Source organism: Caenorhabditis briggsae (genome assembly GCF_000004555.2).
Source record: "Caenorhabditis briggsae complete genome, chrIV, whole genome shotgun sequence".
Taxonomy (NCBI): Eukaryota; Metazoa; Nematoda; class Chromadorea; order Rhabditida; family Rhabditidae; genus Caenorhabditis; species Caenorhabditis briggsae.
In genome coordinates, this window is record NC_013487.2 from 13,309,552 (window position 1) to 13,328,431 (window position 18,880).

Sequence of the window (18,880 nt, forward strand, 5' to 3'; positions counted from 1 at the left end):
CATTCAAAACATTCAGACGCCCATTCAGAAAGTATTCAGAGTGTTTCCAACTTTTAAATAGTAATGCGAATTTCAAAAATTCCAAATTTTTCAGAAAATGGGAGTTTCGAAATTTAAAAGACTTTTTTAATTTTTAATAACCTGAACTTCGAATTTTTAGAATTTTCGGGCTTTAGCATTTTTAGAATTTAGAATTTTTGAAAATTGTAGTTTCAAAATATTCCATTTTTCGATAATCGAAGTTTTTGGTATTCTCGAAATTTTTGGAACGTCCCGAACTTTTAAGAGCGGAACTTCAAATTTTCTGAATTTAACCGAAAATTTTCGGAAGATCTGAATACCATAATTCCTCTAATGGCTTCAAATAGCCCATGGGCTTTTATTTTTCAACGATTTGTTTTCAAAAATGTTTTTTTAGCTTGTACATAATGGATTCTAAATCCAAATATTTAAACTAACTGATTTTCAAAATGGGATGGAGAAAACTAGGCCAATCGAAATGTGTTTTCAGTACTTTGATGTTGTTTAAAACCAAAATATTTACACATGTCTTTAAAATGAAAATGTGAATATAATTTTTCAACGAATTTGACCGAAAATTTAGTTCTAATGTAAGGGATAGTACTCAATGTCTGTTGTTCTTTTTCATAAACTTTTTTGACACTTTTCGCCCAAACCGACCTCTACCTCTCCTGTATCTCATCAAATACCATCAATTCTCCCGGGAAGAATCCAAAATCATTCTCCCAAAAATATTACTACCATGAACACGAATATTACTCAACAGTACTATCATAGAGTCAACAATACCACCATAAAAGGAAGGAATAGGAACAAAGTCTACAGAAGTTCTGAAAGTCTACAGAAGTACAGAACTACAATAAAAGATTACGTTATAGCCATAGGTGAAGACAGCCCACCTGGAATTGACTCCGCCCCTCGAATGTCCCTATAAATACCGCCGGATGTCCATCATTAGTATTCATTTCCCCTCTTATGTGATTCTCTTCTCCTCTTAATATTTTTACTGACGACCTCCTGCATGGACGTCTGAAAAATACTCCCCTTTATTTTTCTGAAATTATTTTCCTTGTGTATTCCATTCGAAGTCATCTCCACCAGAAGTCCCAAATTCCAAGAAACTACTAATGGTACAAGCGGTAAGAAGAGTTTATTCTTTATTTTTTTCTGAATATGTTTTCCTACAGATGTTTCCTCATCTAATCGGTAATCCTGAATCTGCAAACAGCATCATCAGAAACGCCTTCACACACTTCTTGCCCGATCACAAGCCGCACAACTCTCCTGACCGTCACAGAACAATTTACAAGCATGTATTGGAAGGGATGGTCAAAAAAGGACATTCGCCGTATCTTAGCCAATTTGCGGTCAAAAAACTGGCGAAATTCGCTGAAGTGTGTCCAAAGAGAGTGAGTTGTAAGGAAACAATAACTGAGTTTTTAAAATTAATGCAGATCATCAACTGGTTCGTCAGTGGGAGACATGAACTAAAAAACAGAATAAGGTTCGGTTTTCGCCCGCTCGGTCTTCGAGCGAAACGTTCTGAAACAGATTCAGTAGTCATTAAGCTACTTGATGAGGGCGTTCGATTGTACGAGAGTGACGTTGAAAAGTTGTATCGCTTTGGAATTCCAGACGAGGAAAAGATTACAAGATCTGGAGAAGAGGTTGCCCCGTTCATGAAAGTTCTGGTTTATGTGTACCACAAATTAACCTCTATCGATAAGAATGCAATGATAGGTCGATCCGAAGCGATGTTACTGTCAAAAACGTTGGATCTTAGTGGCCCAGAAAAGGTAAGCATTGTGAAAAAGTTTTCGGATGAAATTTTGAAATATTTCAGGTTACTGAAGGTGAAAATGATTTTGTTGCTTTCTTAAACTTCCAAAAATAAACTTCTCCTATTCATCCTCACTTCCATTCGCCACAAATTTTTGGATGAATGAAACTTGGACTCTCCCGTTTCAATATAATATACATTTACTAGAAAAAACTGGTGAAACTAGTAGCTTTTCTCTCAACCCTATAGGTTTGTTTCACAATTCATTCTGATTCAATTTTTGAGGTCTTCTCGTAACTGAGACCGTACTTTTTTTCGTCCCGTAGGGATTGCACTTTTAGAGATTTCATTTTTTAGATATTTATTTTTCAAAACTCTTGTCTCTTCGTATGCGGGTTTAGACTTTTTCGGAAGTTTAATCTTTTATTTTTTATATTTCATAAGTCTCTTCATGAGTGAACTTTTCGGAGATGTTATCTTGTCTTTTAATATTTCACAATTATTCATGGATTCAGAATTTGAAGAGGGATCTGGAACGAAGGTGCTAACACTGAGGGGGTTCATTTCAAAATTATTCATGATTAATGGATTCTGAATTTAGAATTTGAAGAGGGATCTGGAACGGAGGTACTATTACTAACACTGAGGGGTTTTTGAGCAAATAATACACATGAAGGGGGGCGGGGCGTTGTTAATACAGAAAAATATATAAAATAAAATAAATAATAAAAGTGACTTTTAATAAATAATAAAAGTGACTTTGAGAAAGGTTTTTGAATTTCGCTTTTGAAATTTTCTTGTGGAGGTGGAGGAAACATATATGTTTGGAGCAAAGCAAAACGGGGGGTGGTTATTGCTAAAACCAGCCACGTTCGTTTTTGGAATGATTGAAAAACACTCGTAAGGTTTGTCAGTTCTAGAAAAATTTTATTTATTTACTGCAGTAATCCAAAAGCAAACTTGCAACAATGGCCTACAACAACCGCTACATCTACAACACCGTCGAACTTCGACGCGAGGTTATGCGAGAGATGTTCTAAGCCGAAAAGAAAGTGAGACAGTGAGCGAACTTTGTAACCGAAGACATAGCTTCAAGACGAAATCACTGGAGTGTCGAGCCCAAACGGCAAAGATGGTCGGAGACAAAGATGGTCGCAGCCGCCACAATCATTAACAAGTACAACGAGAAATTTAAAGTCAACAAACTGTTAATGAAGAGATCAACGGACAATGGATTCATCGACGAGCGCCATTTTCTACGGGTAATGGCTAAGAACGAAATCAAAACCACCTGCTCGAGAAAATAATCAAGGAGACGGCACAGAATGTTCGGGGCAATGGCAGAAGTCATCCGAATTGAGAAAGACACTGCAGGAAAGGGTCTAATCTCTCTCTCTCTCTCGCCACTTCGGTTGTCATTCTGAACTAATGGTGCCCAAGGAGGCAGCTAATCAAGTGAATTCCTTTCACCACAGAAAAGGGTGTGGTCATAGGGAACGGCAGATCTCTCTCTCTCTCTCTCTCTCTCTCTCTCTCTCTCTCTCTCTCTCTCTCTCTCTCTCTCTCTCCCTCTCCCTCTCTCTCTCTCTCTCTCTCTCTCTCTCTCTCCACACAAAAAAACCACCTACCACACAAAAAGACCACCTACTTGAAGTCTTTGTGAAACTCAATATCCATATCTCTCTCTCTCCTAATTCTAGACGTTCCAGAGCAAAGAGAAGCTTATCGTCTCCAGAAGCTTATCGATTGAGAAGAACAACTACTTCGAACCCTGAACTAACAACGACGAAGAAGCCGACATCGAAAATGTCGTTTGCTCCACGCTCTACAAAGAAAAATGAAAATTATTTTATTACAAAGTATTATGTTTTTGGTAAATTAAGTACATTTTAATTAGAAAGTGAAAAAACACACAACCCCAAGAATTATATATTAACGAACGACGTCATTTCCATAGTGGGAGAACAAAATCGCAGTTTGCGAAAACCGCTTGGGCATGTATTTCCTCGCGGCTCAATTTGAATATGTCCTGAAAAAACAACATTAGAATCTTCTAGAACTTGTTTCAACTCACCTCTTCGATATTCTTTAGCATCCTCCTCCTGAGATTTTTCCTTTTTCTACTTTCCTTGGTACCCTTCTTCTTTTCCGAGATCTCTGGCTCAAAGATATGATGAGTGGGGACAATGAAGAACTTGGCCAGTCGAGTTCCATGAACTGGATCCTCCGCCGCCAGGGTGACGAGTTCCAGATGTCCTTGAAGCTTTTCTGTAGGTCTTGGCTCGAAATGCGGGATGGTGTCACAGTAGGCAACGAATGTGGCTCTGAAAGTTATTCAGGTTTTCATTAAGGCTGTCAAAAAATCATTAGAACTCACTGGATATACAATTTCTCTCTTCCGGATCCATTGTTTTTCTTCAAGTCATTCATCTCTACTGTGAAGACTTTGATCAGTGCCTCATCAATCGTCATTTTGAGATCCTCGGCCAAAAATTCATTCATCCTGATGTCCCATTTATGATGAATGAATAGCTGCTGATTTCGATTGATGAATCCTTCATATTGTTCTTCTCGTTCCTTTTTGGGAGTGTTGAAATATTCTTTCACCTCGTCGATCGTCCAGGTGGTTTCTGGGTTGTAAGCTGGAGCGGCACGGAAAGGCAAAAATCGTTGCAAAAGGGTGTAGAAATTGGCACGGTCCTGAACATTTGCAACTTTTGAAAAACATTTTTTTTCAAGGTGCTCACCTCAGGGTTCGTCATTATCTCCTGGTAGGTGGAGAAGGCAAAGTAGATTCCAGAGACGACAACGGTGATCCTGAAACAGATGATTTCGATTTACTCATTAGTTTTCTAACTCACATTCCATAAAATTTCTCGTCTCGGTGATGGGATGAAATGATCACAGACACCCACTGAGCGACGAGGAAAATAACACCAATAAAGCACACGAGCTCATTATCTCTGCATTTTTGGAATATCTTTCCAGCTTCCCATCCTACTCTCCTTTCGATCTCATAATCGAGGCGGAATCCGAGAAGTGGGCGACGGCTGGAAAATATCATAATCTACACCGTAAACCCTAGAAGGTTCTTCTAAACTCACACTTTGATAAGAGCACTGTTTTCATAAACAGCGCCTGCCCAAAGAACAATCACGAGGACACCAAAAAAGATTGGAAACCAAACATGAAGTGTTTCTTGACAAATGACTCCAACACACGTCCAAGAAGCTGCCAGTTTGTTCCATCCGGCAGTGAACGGAATCAGAACAAATACAGCTACTCCAATAACCGATACAATGAATCTTGGCCAAATCCGAACACATAATGATTTGTTTCCATTGATATCCCGCTCCCATTCGTTTAGATGAACACAACGAAGCACTTGGTTCACATTGAATCCCTCTAGTAGCCATTGAACCATTGCTGAAAATTTTAGAATGGAGTTGCTATAAGTTATGATGTAGTTACCTTGAACGTAGAAGAAATGGATTGCAATGAAAGTGAAGCGGCATTGAATAAGTGGAATTGCGAGAAGAGTTGGGTTACTGTAGAGAGTGATGAGAGCATTTGCACACAGTATGCACACCCATCGGAATGTTTGGTGCGTGGATTGTGCATCCTGAAACAGAAGCAAGTTTTCAGAATAACGAGAAGAAACTCACAAAGCCTCCATCTCCTTTTGGTAGTCCCATAACACAAATTTTAAGAAATCGGAATATTCCATCGCCAACCGTAATCGTGGCTCCAACAGCGGACGAGAAGCCAATGTCACCGTCATACTTCTCATCTAGTGCTTCATCACAATGGTCTCCAGTGTATCCCCACTTACAATCACACCACATGTGCCCCATCTCACTCATACAAGTACCATGGTCCCCACATACGGTCGAATTGCAGTTGTTAACGGTTCTCCAACAAGTGGACATCTGGAATATGGAAATGTCAAATTTCTGTTTAGATTTGCTTACCGAGTAAGGCTCTTTGCAAATACATTGATAGCCTTTCACTTCCTGGTTTGTCTCATTCAAGACTGTCTGACATTCCTTGGTTCCTCTTTTGTAGCAGGATTTACAATTCGGAACGATATCGTTGATGGTATCTTTCAGTTGTCTTTCTGTTGCTGATTCCTCACAATCAATGTTCGTTGGGTTTGGATACATCGCTCCAAGAGTGTTGCAAGTGACAGTTGTGCTCTTCTGATTTCCATAAATGCAAGTGACAGTACCAGATCTTCTGGGTTCCAGAGTTCCTGCCGTCTGTTTGAAGTTGTTGTAGAATTCGTAGGCCTGGAAGATCTTTTCCACATCACAATCCATCATATTACAGTATTCTGAAAATTAGCTCTTCCATTTTAATTCCTAGAACAAATCATACTTACGCGGCATCACACAGAGCGCAGAGATATTCGTGAACAACTGGGATATTCCAATGGTTTCACAATTGGCGAGCTAACGAGTGACTGGTTGTAAATACTGTAGACCGACGCTTTCTTCAAAAATCTCTCATCTTTTGCTCCAATTCCATTCGCATAAATCCAATCAACATTCTGAAGTGCAGCACTCTCTTGAATCAATTTGATATCCGAGTTGTCTTTGATTTTGTCCAGTGAAGCCAGCGTTTGTCGATCGATTGTTTTACAGTAAGCCAGAGCTGACTGGTAAGAAACGAGTCGAGGGAACAATCGGAAGCAATACGATGTTCCAACGAGATAACCATCCGGGCATTGTTGGGAGCAGAGGGGATCGGTGGTGGTACTTTTGGGTGTGGAGGTCTGTCTGGAAACTGTCGAGGGGATTGGAGTTGTAGACTTTGTAAAAGTGGAGGTCGTGGAAGACTTCAGTGTCTCTTTTGACAACGTGGTTTTAAATGAGCTTGGATTTTCCGTACTTGACTTTTGAGAAATGGTTTTTGTAATTTCCGAAACGGGTTTCGGCATAGATGATGTTTTTGGGGTCGATAGAGTGGAAGTGATTTTTGGAGAAGTCTCTGATATCGAAGAAGATGTTGCTGGGAAAGCTTCCGTAGACTTCGGAAGCTCGCTTGTGATCTCTGGTTGTTTTGAAGTGGTTTGAGTTGTTCCATCATCCAGCATTGTCGGTGGATCTTCCGAAGTAGAAGATTTTTGGAATATGGAAGTAGTGGAATCAGTTGTAGTTGGATAGGACGTTGAGGATTCTGTGGAAATAAGCATGTCGGAAGTAGTGGGGGATGTTGTGGATGGTTGAGGTTTACCAAAAGAAGTTGAGCTCTTTTCTTCAGTTAAAGGAGATTCCCTAGTAGTTGACTGGGTAGTTGATGTTGATCCACCTGTGCTTGGCTCGACTTTCGGAGCCGTTGACAATCCCACTGTTGCTTCAGTGGTTGTGGTTTGCAATTTGGCACTTTCAGTGATCGGTGTGCTTTGTGTTGTGGTGAGCTCAGAAACTGATGACGAAGAAGCTGTCGAATGATCCGTCTCGGCTGATTCTGATGTTCCAGAAGTCGTCACGGAAGAAGAAGATGAAGGAATGAACGTTGAGGAACTTGAAGTTCCAGTAGTCCCCGAAGACGTCACAGATGAACTTGAGGATCTGGACGGTGCCGTTGAGGAACTTGTAAATTCGGTGATGGATGATGAGACGGATGTGCTCCTCGCTCCAGTCGTTGTATTCTCAGAGTTTCCTGGTGTAGTTTTGAGTGATTTTGGAGAGGTTCTCGTTTCGGTATCTGGAGTTTCAGCAGTTGTTATGCTTGGAGATCCAACACTACTCGTTTCCATTGTAATCTGTATTATAGAACTTGTTCTTTTAGAACCAACAGAAGACGTAGAAGATGTGGCAGGTAAGAGAGTGCTATGAGATTCAGAGGTGGTTTCTGATTCAAATGTCGTTGTTGGAAATGCATTTGGTTCCGTCGTTGTAATTTTAGAAAACGGTTCTGAGCTTTCAGAAGAGCTAGATATATCTTCAGTTGGAGTGCTCGTGAGTTTTGATGCCGTCGGGGTGATAATAATTGAGCTGCTAGATGAGGTGCGCTCAGAAGATGCTGGCGAAGTATCTTCAGAAAATGAGAAACCCGTTGATGTCTTGAAATTTTCAGTGGTGATTCGTTCAGATGACGTGACAACTGGATCGTTGCTAGAAGTTACCGATGTTTTCGGGAGGCTGGTCGAATCAGTTCCAGAAAACGTGGAAGCTTCAGGCGACTTCGATGATGTAGCAGAAATCTTGTTTGTAGTGGGTTTTGTAGTTGAAGATGGTTTCACGTCATGTGTTCCAGCTTTGGTTGATGGGGATGTACTGGATGAAGATGAAGATGAGGCGGAGGTTAGAGCTGGAGAAGTGGAAGCAAGAGAAGTGAAGGAAGATGTCGCTGAAGATGAAGAAATTTCTGGAGTAGTCTGGGTTGAGGTAGACGAGGATTCTGTGGAGCCAGATGAGGATCCGGTAGAGTCCAACGATGATCTAGTTCTTGTTGATGAGGATCTTGACGAGGAAGTTTCGGAAGACTCATGAGAAATGGTAGGCGTCTGAATATTTTTCGACGCGGTCTTCGAAGGAATTGGTGTCGTCGACTTCTCTTGCGATGCGGTGGAGGTCGAACTTGTTGTCGACGAAGTGAATGATGAGGACACCTGTGATTTAGATGACGTCGAATCAGAAGAAGTTGGAATCTTCGATGTGCTTGTACCAGACGATGTTGAACTTTTTGGAGTTTTCAGAGAAGTGGAACTATCAGAAGCAGACGTCGTGGTGGTGGAAGCTGGTGAGACGGTAGTCGATTTTAGAGGTGTTGTCGGTAAGATTTTTGTGCTTGTAGTGGACTCTGAGCACACGTAGATTGTGACACCATCCAGTACAGTAATCCCAGGTTTCAGCAAACCCCAAATGTCTTCAGTCGCTGGAATTATAGTTGTTGTAGTTGAACTGGATGAGGAGGAAGAGGTCGATTCTTAAGAATTGAAAAGGTTAGTAGAAGGCTGATATTTGTTGACTTACCATCGTAGACATTAGAAGCATTCTGGACTGCAGATGAAGCAGAGTCTTAAAATTTAAAAAATTATTGTTTAATGATTTAAATATGGTCGTATGTATTATTCACCTGAACTCGAACTAGAAAAAAGTATCCCAAGAAGCAGAATAGTCAAAAAACTCATTTCGGAGGAGAAAATGAATTGAAAAGAAAGTTGGAAAAAGTGGCTCTCCTGGCCGAAAAGTTGGGTATCCCTGGCAAGTTGCCAAGTAACCACTGGCAGTTTGAGAAAAGTTTGTGAGCCGAGACGGCCTTTTTTACTTTTTTGAAGTAGGATTTTTTTTTTCTCGAAAAGTGGGAAGAAAGCTAGTAAACAAAAGTGACATCAGCATTTAGACTAGCCGGATGATGTGGTGGTATTGACAGTTGAGGGAGTAGAAGAATTATGTCTGCGAGTTGTTTGATTACCGTAGTTGGCTGATGTTGTTTCAAGGATGCTAGGAGTCGTTGAAAATTGATGAGAAGATGAGGTCGGAGTTTTCGCAGCAGATAGTTCTGGAATGAATCGATAACCAACAACAAATGCTTGAAATACAAGATACTAACCAGTAACTTTATTTGGAGGTTCATTTTCCTCAGAACTTGATGTTTTGGAACTCGAGTCATTGGGTTTCGGGTCCGGTTGGCAATTTTTAGTATGGACTCCATTAGCGCATCGAGGATTCTTGTCTAAAAATGATTTTTGATCATTCTGGAAGTTAGACACAAAGAAGCTACAGTACTGGTCAAAAATTTTAAGTAATATTGAATCTAGCAAGCTGTCGCAGAGAAAAATCCGAACTGCAAGACCAAGTTTGATATACCGTAAAATTTCTGGGTAAAGCAGGTTTAAAACACATGTTTAAATCAAAGGGTTTAAACCACAACTTTAAAGGAGGGCAGACAGCAAAAATTTCGGGGAAAATTTCAGGGAATGTGTATTTTGCCGTCGCGGTGTTCGCACCTAAAGCACGCAATCCCACGCGCAAACATTTTTATTTTTTTATTTCCCGACTTTATTTTTTTCGATTTTTAACGACTTCAAACATTAAAAAAGCTCTTTTTCTTATTTATTATAAAACCCATATAAAAGTGAATTTTTTATGTAAATTTAAAGTTCTATCGACCGATTATTTTGCCAGTCGCCGGTGTTTTTTATAGGCATGCGAAAAGAACTATTTTCTCTTCGATAACCGTTTCTTCACTGTTCCTATTTATCTCATTACTTCTCGTTATTACTCTAGGAATAAAAAACTGTTTTATGACTGGGGTTTTCAGAGACGTCTCCATTTTTACTGCTTCCTTCACCTTCCGACGACCAGCCCTGCACGAGGATTGTTTTAATTGTGTGGTTTTTTTTTCAATTGTTATGTCTCTTTCTAAAAATTAATTGTAGTTTTTTTCATAATTTATTTGTTAACATAATAAAACAAGTTTCTCCATTTTCAACTGATTTTGGTACCTCGGAGCGAGGCCTCGGCGGCACGCTGGTAGCCCTTCAGAAATTCCGAGTTCAAAAAGTTCAATCCGAAGGAAACAAGGGAAGAAAAAAGTAAAAACACCAGCAGGGATTGAACCCCTGACCTCCTGAATACTAGCCTAGAGCGTACCCACTACACTACGCGTGTAAGAGGCGACCATCGCGTTTTTCACATTATGAAGCGACGCCGCAGCAGCAAGCTAGTGAAGAAATTAGGGTGACAAAAAAGAGCATTTTTTCGTCCTTGAAGTGTTTTTTTCAGGTTTTTAAGTACATAGCTATATTTATACTTCAGAGTTATATCTTTTCAGTAAAAATTAAAATTTTGAAATTTTTGATGTCTACCCTCCTTTAAAGCCTAATTTGCTATTTTCAAAATTTTAAATCAGAAGTTCGCTCAAAAATCTTCCAAAGACATTGAAATCATTGAGTGCAATTGTAATATATATTTAGAGCATTCTTATTTGACCAGTACCCAGTACTGTAGTTTTCTGAGCAAGACAATAAACATAAAAATACCTGCATTGCTGAAAGTAATCGCAAAAACTACGAGTACGATAATCGAAGAAAACCGCATCCTGGGATGAAGTTTAGACTTTAGAATGCCGAGTGAGCCTTTAGGAAAGAGGCGGGAGTGTCGTTTTAAAAAAGAGTCACTTGACTAGTAACCACTAACAACAGTCTATATGTACTGAGAAGCGAGGGGAGGATGATAGATTTATGGGTACTGTTGCCATTTGACAAGTTTGATGGATTTACGAGGTGAGACTGGGGACTTTTTTTTTGGCTCTTTTCTTGTTTAGGGGTGCCGAGAAAATTAAGGATTCAAAGGTACCACCAAATAGTAAAAAGAAAACAAAGAAAAAGGCGAGAACAAAATGAAAAATGAAGCAATGACATGTTTCAAATTAGCGTGAAACTTATTTGGCATCAATTACGGTACGATTCGGAAATCGGGAACGCTTCAACAGATCCCTCCTCGCACATGTCATTTTTCAAAACACTTCTTCCAGTTGTTCCATTGCTTTGTAGGATTTGTTGAAATCATCTGACCGATGTGCCTCCCTCCCCACCAGAGATGTCCGGAATGAATTTTCAGAAAACAGAAAAGTTCTAAAAACACATATTGTGCTTTATTTTTGAATTTTTAGTAGCGGAAGTTCAAAAAAATCAGAGAATTCTTGAAAACTAGCAAATATGTTTAAAATCCGGAATAAAAAATTTTCTCGGAATCCGGAATCCGGAATCCAGAAAAAAAAATTTTCTCGGAATCCGGAATCCGGAATGAAAAAAAGCACGGAATCTGGAAACCGGACATCTCTGCTCCCCACCCCAGAATAAGAGAACGTTATGTTCCCTCGAATCCCTTTTGTCAGCCCCAGTCACGCAGCAGGTGACGAGTTTTCGTGTAGCGACTCTAATGTAAACAAAATGAGAGTTTTTAGACAGTGGATAAAGTAAAGAGACGTAGAGAAAGTTTAAATTGTCCGGATTCCGAATTCCGGATTCCGGGAAAATTATTTTATTCCGGATACAGGATTCCGTTTCTCAAAAAATTAATTCCTGACAGCACCAATACGAAGTCCTGTTCACAGGAAACTCGGAAACAGACCATGTTTTCCACGAGCATTCTGAAGAAGCAATCCTAAAATTGTGAGTTATTATTTTTAAACAGTTATGGAAGTATCGTTCTTTACAGGGCTGCAATGCTGGGAAAAGTTCCAAGAGACGCTGTAGAAAATCAACCGAGACGAGCTCCGCAAAATAAAAGCTGCCGAGAAGAAGGTCAGATTGAAAGCAGAACAGAACCTTCTTCTGGAGAAGAAGCTTGAAAAAGAAGCCAAAGGCCGATTTCGATTTTGTATAAGGGGGCTAACCTATGTCTAATAAAGTATAGAAGATTTTTAAAGGGTAATGAAGTTCTTCATTCTCAAAAATATAAAACCTACACAATAAAACATCATTATTCACAAGAAGAAATAAAAATCAAACAAAAAAGGAATCATTACGATAAATCAGTAGTTATAATTCACTTGAACAGTCATTCTCCCATCTATTCCATCTCCTCTTTGGTTCTCATCGGCATAGGTACACTGTGGCTCTTCACAAGCGAATCGTACCATTCCGTTGGATGTATAAGCCTCTGACCGTGCCACGAGTTTCTTCATAACCTCATCTGCGTTTTTCCCGGATTTTCAAACTGCTACTGGGAATTTTTGAAGGAATTGTTTGAATAGCTCTGGCACTTTCCTCTGGCTCCATCGATATTTGAGTTGGAAAAGCAAAATCCATTAACTTTTATTATCGAACCAATCATGACTGAATTCTTTGACTCCGCGTGGAACATTTGTCCTTTGAATGATAATCTGATGCTTCTCAATGACATTCTGATTGAATCCAAAACTTGCGCAATTGATAAACGTATGAAAATTATCCAGAGGTCTGATGATTTCAGTTTCGTCTTCGGCGAAATGTCTGTGTGGATTCGAAAACATGATTCGGATTGCCACATGACGGTTCGAGTCATTTGAGATCATCATTCTATTCTTTTGACTGAACATGTATGGAGCATTAAATACCATACAATTCTGATCTCTCCGAGACCGCCGGAGTAGCTTGCAGATTCTTCTGCTTCAACGTTGTCTATGAATTCGGTTTTGATGACTCGGAGGCCTGAAAGTTGGAAAATGTTTCATTTGCTAATAAAAGAGTAGATGAATTGTCTATCTATCTGATATAAATGTTCTGGTATCTTACCGTTGCATGTGCCATCGCATACATTTTCACATCAATGGATCTTTCATAAACATTTTTGTTGGCTGCATTCCAGATGACTTTTGTGATTGGGATATGGCACTCATGTTTTGAATCGACATTGTGAGCTGCAGAGATGAGGGATGTCGCGAACTGGTTGAAGTTGGCCGGTCCCACGTTCCAACTAACGTTTGTGCAGTATCCTTGAACCCAATGGAATGTTACAGTATTCACATAAATCGACTCATCCTCCTTCTGCTCGAATTCAATCAATGGGATCTTCGCTTCTTTGATATCGTTCTGATTCGGTCAATAATTATGTTGATGGTACTTTTTTTTTTGTGTTCATCGCACAATTCGTCCAATATTCATATGGAATTGCGTATATCCCAAAAATTATGGAATCTACCGGTTCAGCAACTTGAGAAAATGACACAATTCAGGTCCCGGAATTCTAAATTTCAAGGGTTTAGTTCAGGGCTGGGCGAGCAATCGGCTTTCGTCGGAAACGAATTGCAAAACACGCGCAAAACGAGATTAAAGGCGCACGCAATTTTGCCGATGTGTCTGGCCACGTAAAAATGGCGTGGAAAATAAATCTGGAATTTTGAACAATTTTATTAAAAATCGCTTTAAAAATGCAAAATTTATTTTTTACGTGTCGAGACCCGTCGGCAAAATTGCGTGCGCCTTTAATCTCGTTTTGCAAAACAAGGGCGGAAAATTTGCAAAACGTGAAGGGTTTTCTCCCTTCCTCGCCCACCCCTGGTTTAGTTTCCAATCGGAGAATTTCAAAAAAAAAACCTCACTTTTTTATATAAAAAAAATAGTACAAAATCCATTGATTTTTAGGATTTCTAGTAGCTAGTAGAATATGTCGAGAATATGTAGAAAAATCAACAAGGAGTTCCCCAAAAAAATCCATTCACTCATAGGATTTTTGGAGAACTCCCGAGAATATGTAGACGTCTATTCAGTCAAGTCGTCATGAGGAGAGAATGAATACTAATGGTTGGTATCTGGAGGGGGGCGGAGTCTTCAAGGTCCATCCAGGTGGGGCTGTACAGTGTCCCAGTGGACTGTCTTCACCCATTTACAGTGTCATTTAATATCACAGTCTCATTTTTGTTGTTTTATGACAGAAAACTTGACAAATTCAATAGATAAGAAGGACATTTTTCCCTGAGGGAATTTTCATTTTGACAAGGTTCAGGAGACGATTGTGTAGAAAAATCTCAAACTAGGAGACACATCTATCTGTTTTATAACCTTTCTGGAAACATCATATATCGTAAACACTCGAATAGGACGCCACCCGGACCGTCCACTTTGAGCCTAAATATCTCACTTTTTTGAAAGATATCAAAAAGTTGTCAACTAATAAAATATTTCTCACGATATCAACAACAGTTTATTTGCCAACCACTTTTTTATATCTCTCACAGAAAATAAGATACCTGGGCTCAAATTTGACGATTCTGGTGGCGTTCTATTAGAGTGTTTACGGTATTCTTCGACCACATTTTTTGTGCCTTCAAAAACTTTGAAACATTCACCGGAGTCTATTCTGCATACCTATTTTTCTTTACTTGAAATTACTTTAACTCGATAAATAACCAATGCACATATAAGTACATGTGAGAAATTATTCGGCGGAAATGTGATTATATCCTTATCGGTGTGAAATTTGTGATCCTTAGATTTCGTTAAATTGAACAATTGATTTGAAGAGAGCCTCTAAAACGACCCGAAAAAAATAGAGAGATAACACCTGAAAAGATAAAGACGACAAAACACCGTTTTACGAGACATACCAAATTTATTCACCTTTTCTTATGCCTACACACTGGCTCTTTATTAGAACCTTGTCTGCCAAGCCAATACAATATAATTTTGTGAGGAAAAAATAGCATCAACACAGTACGAAAAAGAAGCAACAGAATCATAATTTTAGAAGAAGAATTTGATCCCCAAACCGGGCGCGTCCTTGGTCGTGTCGAGAGTTAGATGTGCAGGTTACAGTAGTCTTCAAATTGGCAGGCGATTCAAATATGGCGTCGTGGATGGTGTAGGCAAGAAGACGAATACGGCTGACTCAAAAGTATAGAAAACAAGGAGAATGATAAAGGCATGTATTTAATAAGAGAAAAGTCGTGAATAAGTGATAATTAATCTCTTGAATTCGCGACACTGTCAGGGCCCGACTCTTTTCCATCTTTGTTTTAGTCTTTCTTCTATTAGCACTAATTGTCCAACCTTCGGTATAGTGTTCGTGTAATGTTTTCTCTTTGCTTTTGCTTCTTTCAATTGGGTTAGATACATTGTCTCCCATTGCAGCCATAGATGGTTCATGTGCTTGTTGAAATTAGACAAATGTAACCTTGTCTCCTTCTCTGTTGTTCCCATCTTTTCGTCTATTTCCTGGTTACCCGGATCATGTAAGATTCCCAGCTTCACTTCTGGATTTATGAAATCAACTGGTCTGATCACTTCTCCATCGTTGGGACCTTCTGGATTGTGGCTGATAGGTCTGGAATTGACAATGCCTTCAATTTCTGTGATGATGGTAAATAGTTGGACGTAATTAAAATGGGCAGTATCTCCTGAAGCATACAGTAGTTTCTTCACAATGCCAATAATCCTTTCATATACTCCTCCTTTCGAAGGGCTCAGTGGCGTGATGAAGTTCCATTCTATTGGATGTTGGTCCAAAAAGTTTGTGAAAGCGTCACCTTCCTCTGCCCACTTTTTTATATCGTTACTGAACATTTGGCTTCCTAGAACAAAACACTTGGCATTATCCAACACTAATGATTCGAATTGGATGGAATTTTGCAATTCCTTCTGTAAATAGACTGCCACATTTGTTGCCATTGCAAGTGCCAACAGACGCTCACCATTTTTCAATGGTTTCACTCTTGATTTAGACATTCATAGGTAAAATGCGAACGGGTCCGTTACGGACGCTTCGCGTTCGCGCGCGGTTGAAATAGGAACCGCATACGGACCGCACGCGAACCGTTTTCAGTAAATAGCAGTACATTATTCGGATTGATCCGTATCCTGTCCGTTCGCGAGCTCCGTATCCGATCCGATTGCGAATCATGACCAAATGGATCCGTTTGCGAACTCAATAAAACATTTGATTGTACATGCATTCAAATTGGGTACATGCATTCAAATTGGCGCCAAGTTCTCTTGGGCGCGTTGCGACTTGGCTCGGTGCCAACCCCTTGAGTGCGACAAAGCGCGTTTGTTGGATGCTACCGGTCGCAATCCCGTGCTGATTCTTTTACACGTGGCACGTTTGTCTCCACATATCCGATTTCCTCTGCCGGCTTTCTTTACTCCTCTCTTTTTCAGAATCGTTTGCAGGTCCTTTTAAGTTCCGAAGCGGGCCCATTGACTCGAAGCGTCACATCAATTGACACTTCTATACTCGATTTGAAAGACTTCTTCTGCAGAGGTAATGTCATTGTTTGTCTGCCGCTCCGATTTTCCCTGAAATTTCAGAGTCTATTTCTTAACCAATTCGTCGACAAATGCTGTCGAATGTATTCATATTTTCTCAATGGAATTTTGGGCATGACCCGTGCTTCTTTCTCACTTTTCTTCCCTTTTTGTGGATGAATTTCCTCAATTAGAAATACTTACAAGTTCCTTCTCATGCTCCTTCATGTTGCGGGCCCGTTCTGAATCATCTGTTTCTGCTGTCGTCTCCCTTTCGTTCTGAATTGCTCTAGACTGAACTGGGTTTTGATTTTATTCACCTTTCATAAACCAAAAGAACAGTATTAGGAAGAATTCTTACTAGCATTGTCAATTTGTGAAAACAATGGAGATCATACGATACAGTATTACTATAAAATTTAATTAGAGATGAATCTGTTGGATTTTGGTGACCCCGATCTCTGCCTGGAGCTTTGATTCGTCTCTCACCACCACAATTCGGCCTCTGCCTTCTGGTTGCTCGCTCTGCCCGAATCAACAAATTTTCTGCAATAATCTTGTATAGTCTTAGCCCTCATTTCATGTTTCATTGACTAAGCTTACCTTTCTGTTTCTGCCACAAACTCTTCCAACTTCTGTTGAATCATTGAAGCGAGCTTGTCGTTTCACTTTGTATACTCCGTCATCTCGTGTTCACAAGGAACTTGTCCGGTCTACTCTCTGATTTTCCACAACATCTGACATGTTCCCATGACTTGAAGATGTGGAAACGATTCTGACACGTTCCATCTCCAGCATCTGCGACATGGCACACTCTGGCAATTGCAATTTTCGGCCTCCTTCATTCATCCACATCCGAAACATTTTCTTCGCCCAAACAGTCGCTTACTGAACAAAAATCGGTTTTCATACGGGATGGAGCAGTCCTCTGTTTTATGAGCGGTCAGTGGCATCCCTGCCAATGATTCCTCACAGGTGAGGCAGCGTCGTCTATCTTGTCTGAGGCCTGCAACTCCGTGAGATCGACGCATTTTGACCACGATCGCTGCAAGCGCTGGGTAGTCGAGAAATTGCTTCATGAGTGACCATTCTTCTGCAGATATTTCCCTTTCGATAATCAAGCTTCTGAAATTTTGCTTGTCCGTAAATCTAGATTCGACAATTTCCGCCAGTTCTTTCTCTTTCTCCTCTTCCTCCTTATCCTTATCTTCGTCACCTAATTTCTTGAACCAATTGGAGAATCGAAAGACTGCTTCATCCTTCATTTCTCTACGAGTTTTCCATTCAGTCGGGGACTGTGCACCGATATGTTTTGCTGTCACTGCATCAGCATTTGATGGCTTCATCTGCAACTCATCAGTGTTTGATGAATCGTTTCGCTCTTGTTCCTCTGACCATACTGATTCGAGCTTCGAGGGATCTGAATGTGGAAAATATGAGGTTTTATATCGATTTCATATGGCAGTTGCAGTATTGTAACACGGTCGTCAGGTATACTGACTTTTTTTGTCATAAGATATGCTACGTTGGGGACTTCATAGGAAACACTTACTATGAGCTAGAGTAGTGTTTGAAGCCTTGATCACTTTGCCCTCAGCGGCTCCTCCCATCTTCTTGATTTCAGACAGCTGGTCTTCGTCCTCAGTTCCTGCTTCCTTCAGCTGCTCACTTTTGTGAGTTTCTTTCGTGGATTAAACGCCTCTTGTGCTCTGCCGTTTGCCACGTTTTCAAGATTTGCCAGATTTGCCTGGCTCTGTGACCGGGTTTGCTTGTGCGACTGGTTCTCCATCTGCCGCCTGACCATCATAATTATGGTATATGAATACGTTCCAGAGCGATTCCTCATTTCGAATTCGACGTTGTTCGAGGACTGTAATTCGAAATTATGATAACGGCTGTTGTTATAAGCTTGATAGATTTTAATCTCTTCTTTTTAAGTGTCGCTGGTAAAATTTCTTAATGAGAAGGGCTCTTTCTCTTTTTCGCAGTTTCGGCCTTTTCTTTTCTTCTTTGCCACTGTTCTCTGCTATTCTCTTCTCTGCCACTACTCCTGAGCTCTTCCGTAGAGCCTTTCCTAGATGTCGAAGACGTGTCATTCGCTCTCTTGCTGAAAAACCGATAATTAATACTTCCCGATACTCTCATAGGTTTTTCGACAATTAATTAACGAATTCCCAAACACATGGGTTGTGACAGAACGACGACTAGAAGATAATCAAGAAAGAGAACGCAACCGTGACGCATGCGTAGCAACACATTGCGCGGTCCCAACACGTGTCATTTAGTTGCGCATTGCATGCACATGCGCTGCGTCTCTCTCCTTTAGATGGTCCCTCGTCTGTCTCTGTCTCTTCCCATCTCGTTATGTTTCTCCCTTCCTACTCCACCTCTCTCTTGTGAAC

General features: G+C 40.2%; 4 protein-coding genes across 4 annotated transcripts; 1 reads left to right on the plus strand and 3 right to left on the minus strand.

The window, feature by feature from the left end:
- Positions 1–1,148: 1,148 nt before the first annotated feature.
- Positions 1,149–1,915, plus strand: CBG21294 (the record flags this gene model as incomplete). The annotated part of the gene is made up of 4 exons (XM_002648926.2): positions 1,149–1,160; positions 1,209–1,430; positions 1,476–1,817; positions 1,865–1,915. 4 exons carry the CDS (start codon positions 1,149–1,151, stop codon positions 1,913–1,915), a joined length of 627 nt encoding a protein of 208 aa, XP_002648972.2.
- Positions 1,916–3,746: 1,831 nt separating this feature from the next.
- On the minus strand, positions 3,747–10,851 carry CBG21295 (the record flags this gene model as incomplete). The annotated part of the gene is made up of 13 exons (XM_045236116.1): positions 3,747–3,830; positions 3,876–4,125; positions 4,179–4,501; positions 4,549–4,618; positions 4,663–4,851; positions 4,906–5,423; positions 5,467–6,134; positions 6,278–8,734; positions 8,782–8,826; positions 8,885–8,895; positions 9,180–9,484; positions 9,989–10,022; positions 10,772–10,851. 13 exons carry the CDS (start codon positions 10,849–10,851, stop codon positions 3,747–3,749), a joined length of 5,034 nt encoding a protein of 1,677 aa, XP_045097274.1.
- Positions 10,852–12,565: 1,714 nt separating this feature from the next.
- On the minus strand, positions 12,566–18,088 carry CBG21296 (the record flags this gene model as incomplete). Its single annotated transcript, XM_045236117.1, has 7 exons — positions 12,566–12,815; positions 12,859–12,917; positions 12,975–13,001; positions 13,032–13,328; positions 16,482–16,486; positions 17,368–17,898; positions 18,031–18,088. The coding sequence occupies 7 exons, from the start codon at positions 18,086–18,088 to the stop codon at positions 12,566–12,568; spliced, it is 1,227 nt and encodes a 408-aa protein (XP_045097275.1).
- Positions 18,089–18,411: 323 nt separating this feature from the next.
- Positions 18,412–18,776, minus strand: CBG26840 (the record flags this gene model as incomplete). The annotated part of the gene is made up of 2 exons (XM_045236118.1): positions 18,412–18,501; positions 18,768–18,776. The coding sequence occupies 2 exons, from the start codon at positions 18,774–18,776 to the stop codon at positions 18,412–18,414; spliced, it is 99 nt and encodes a 32-aa protein (XP_045100402.1).
- Positions 18,777–18,880: the final 104 nt, after the last annotated feature.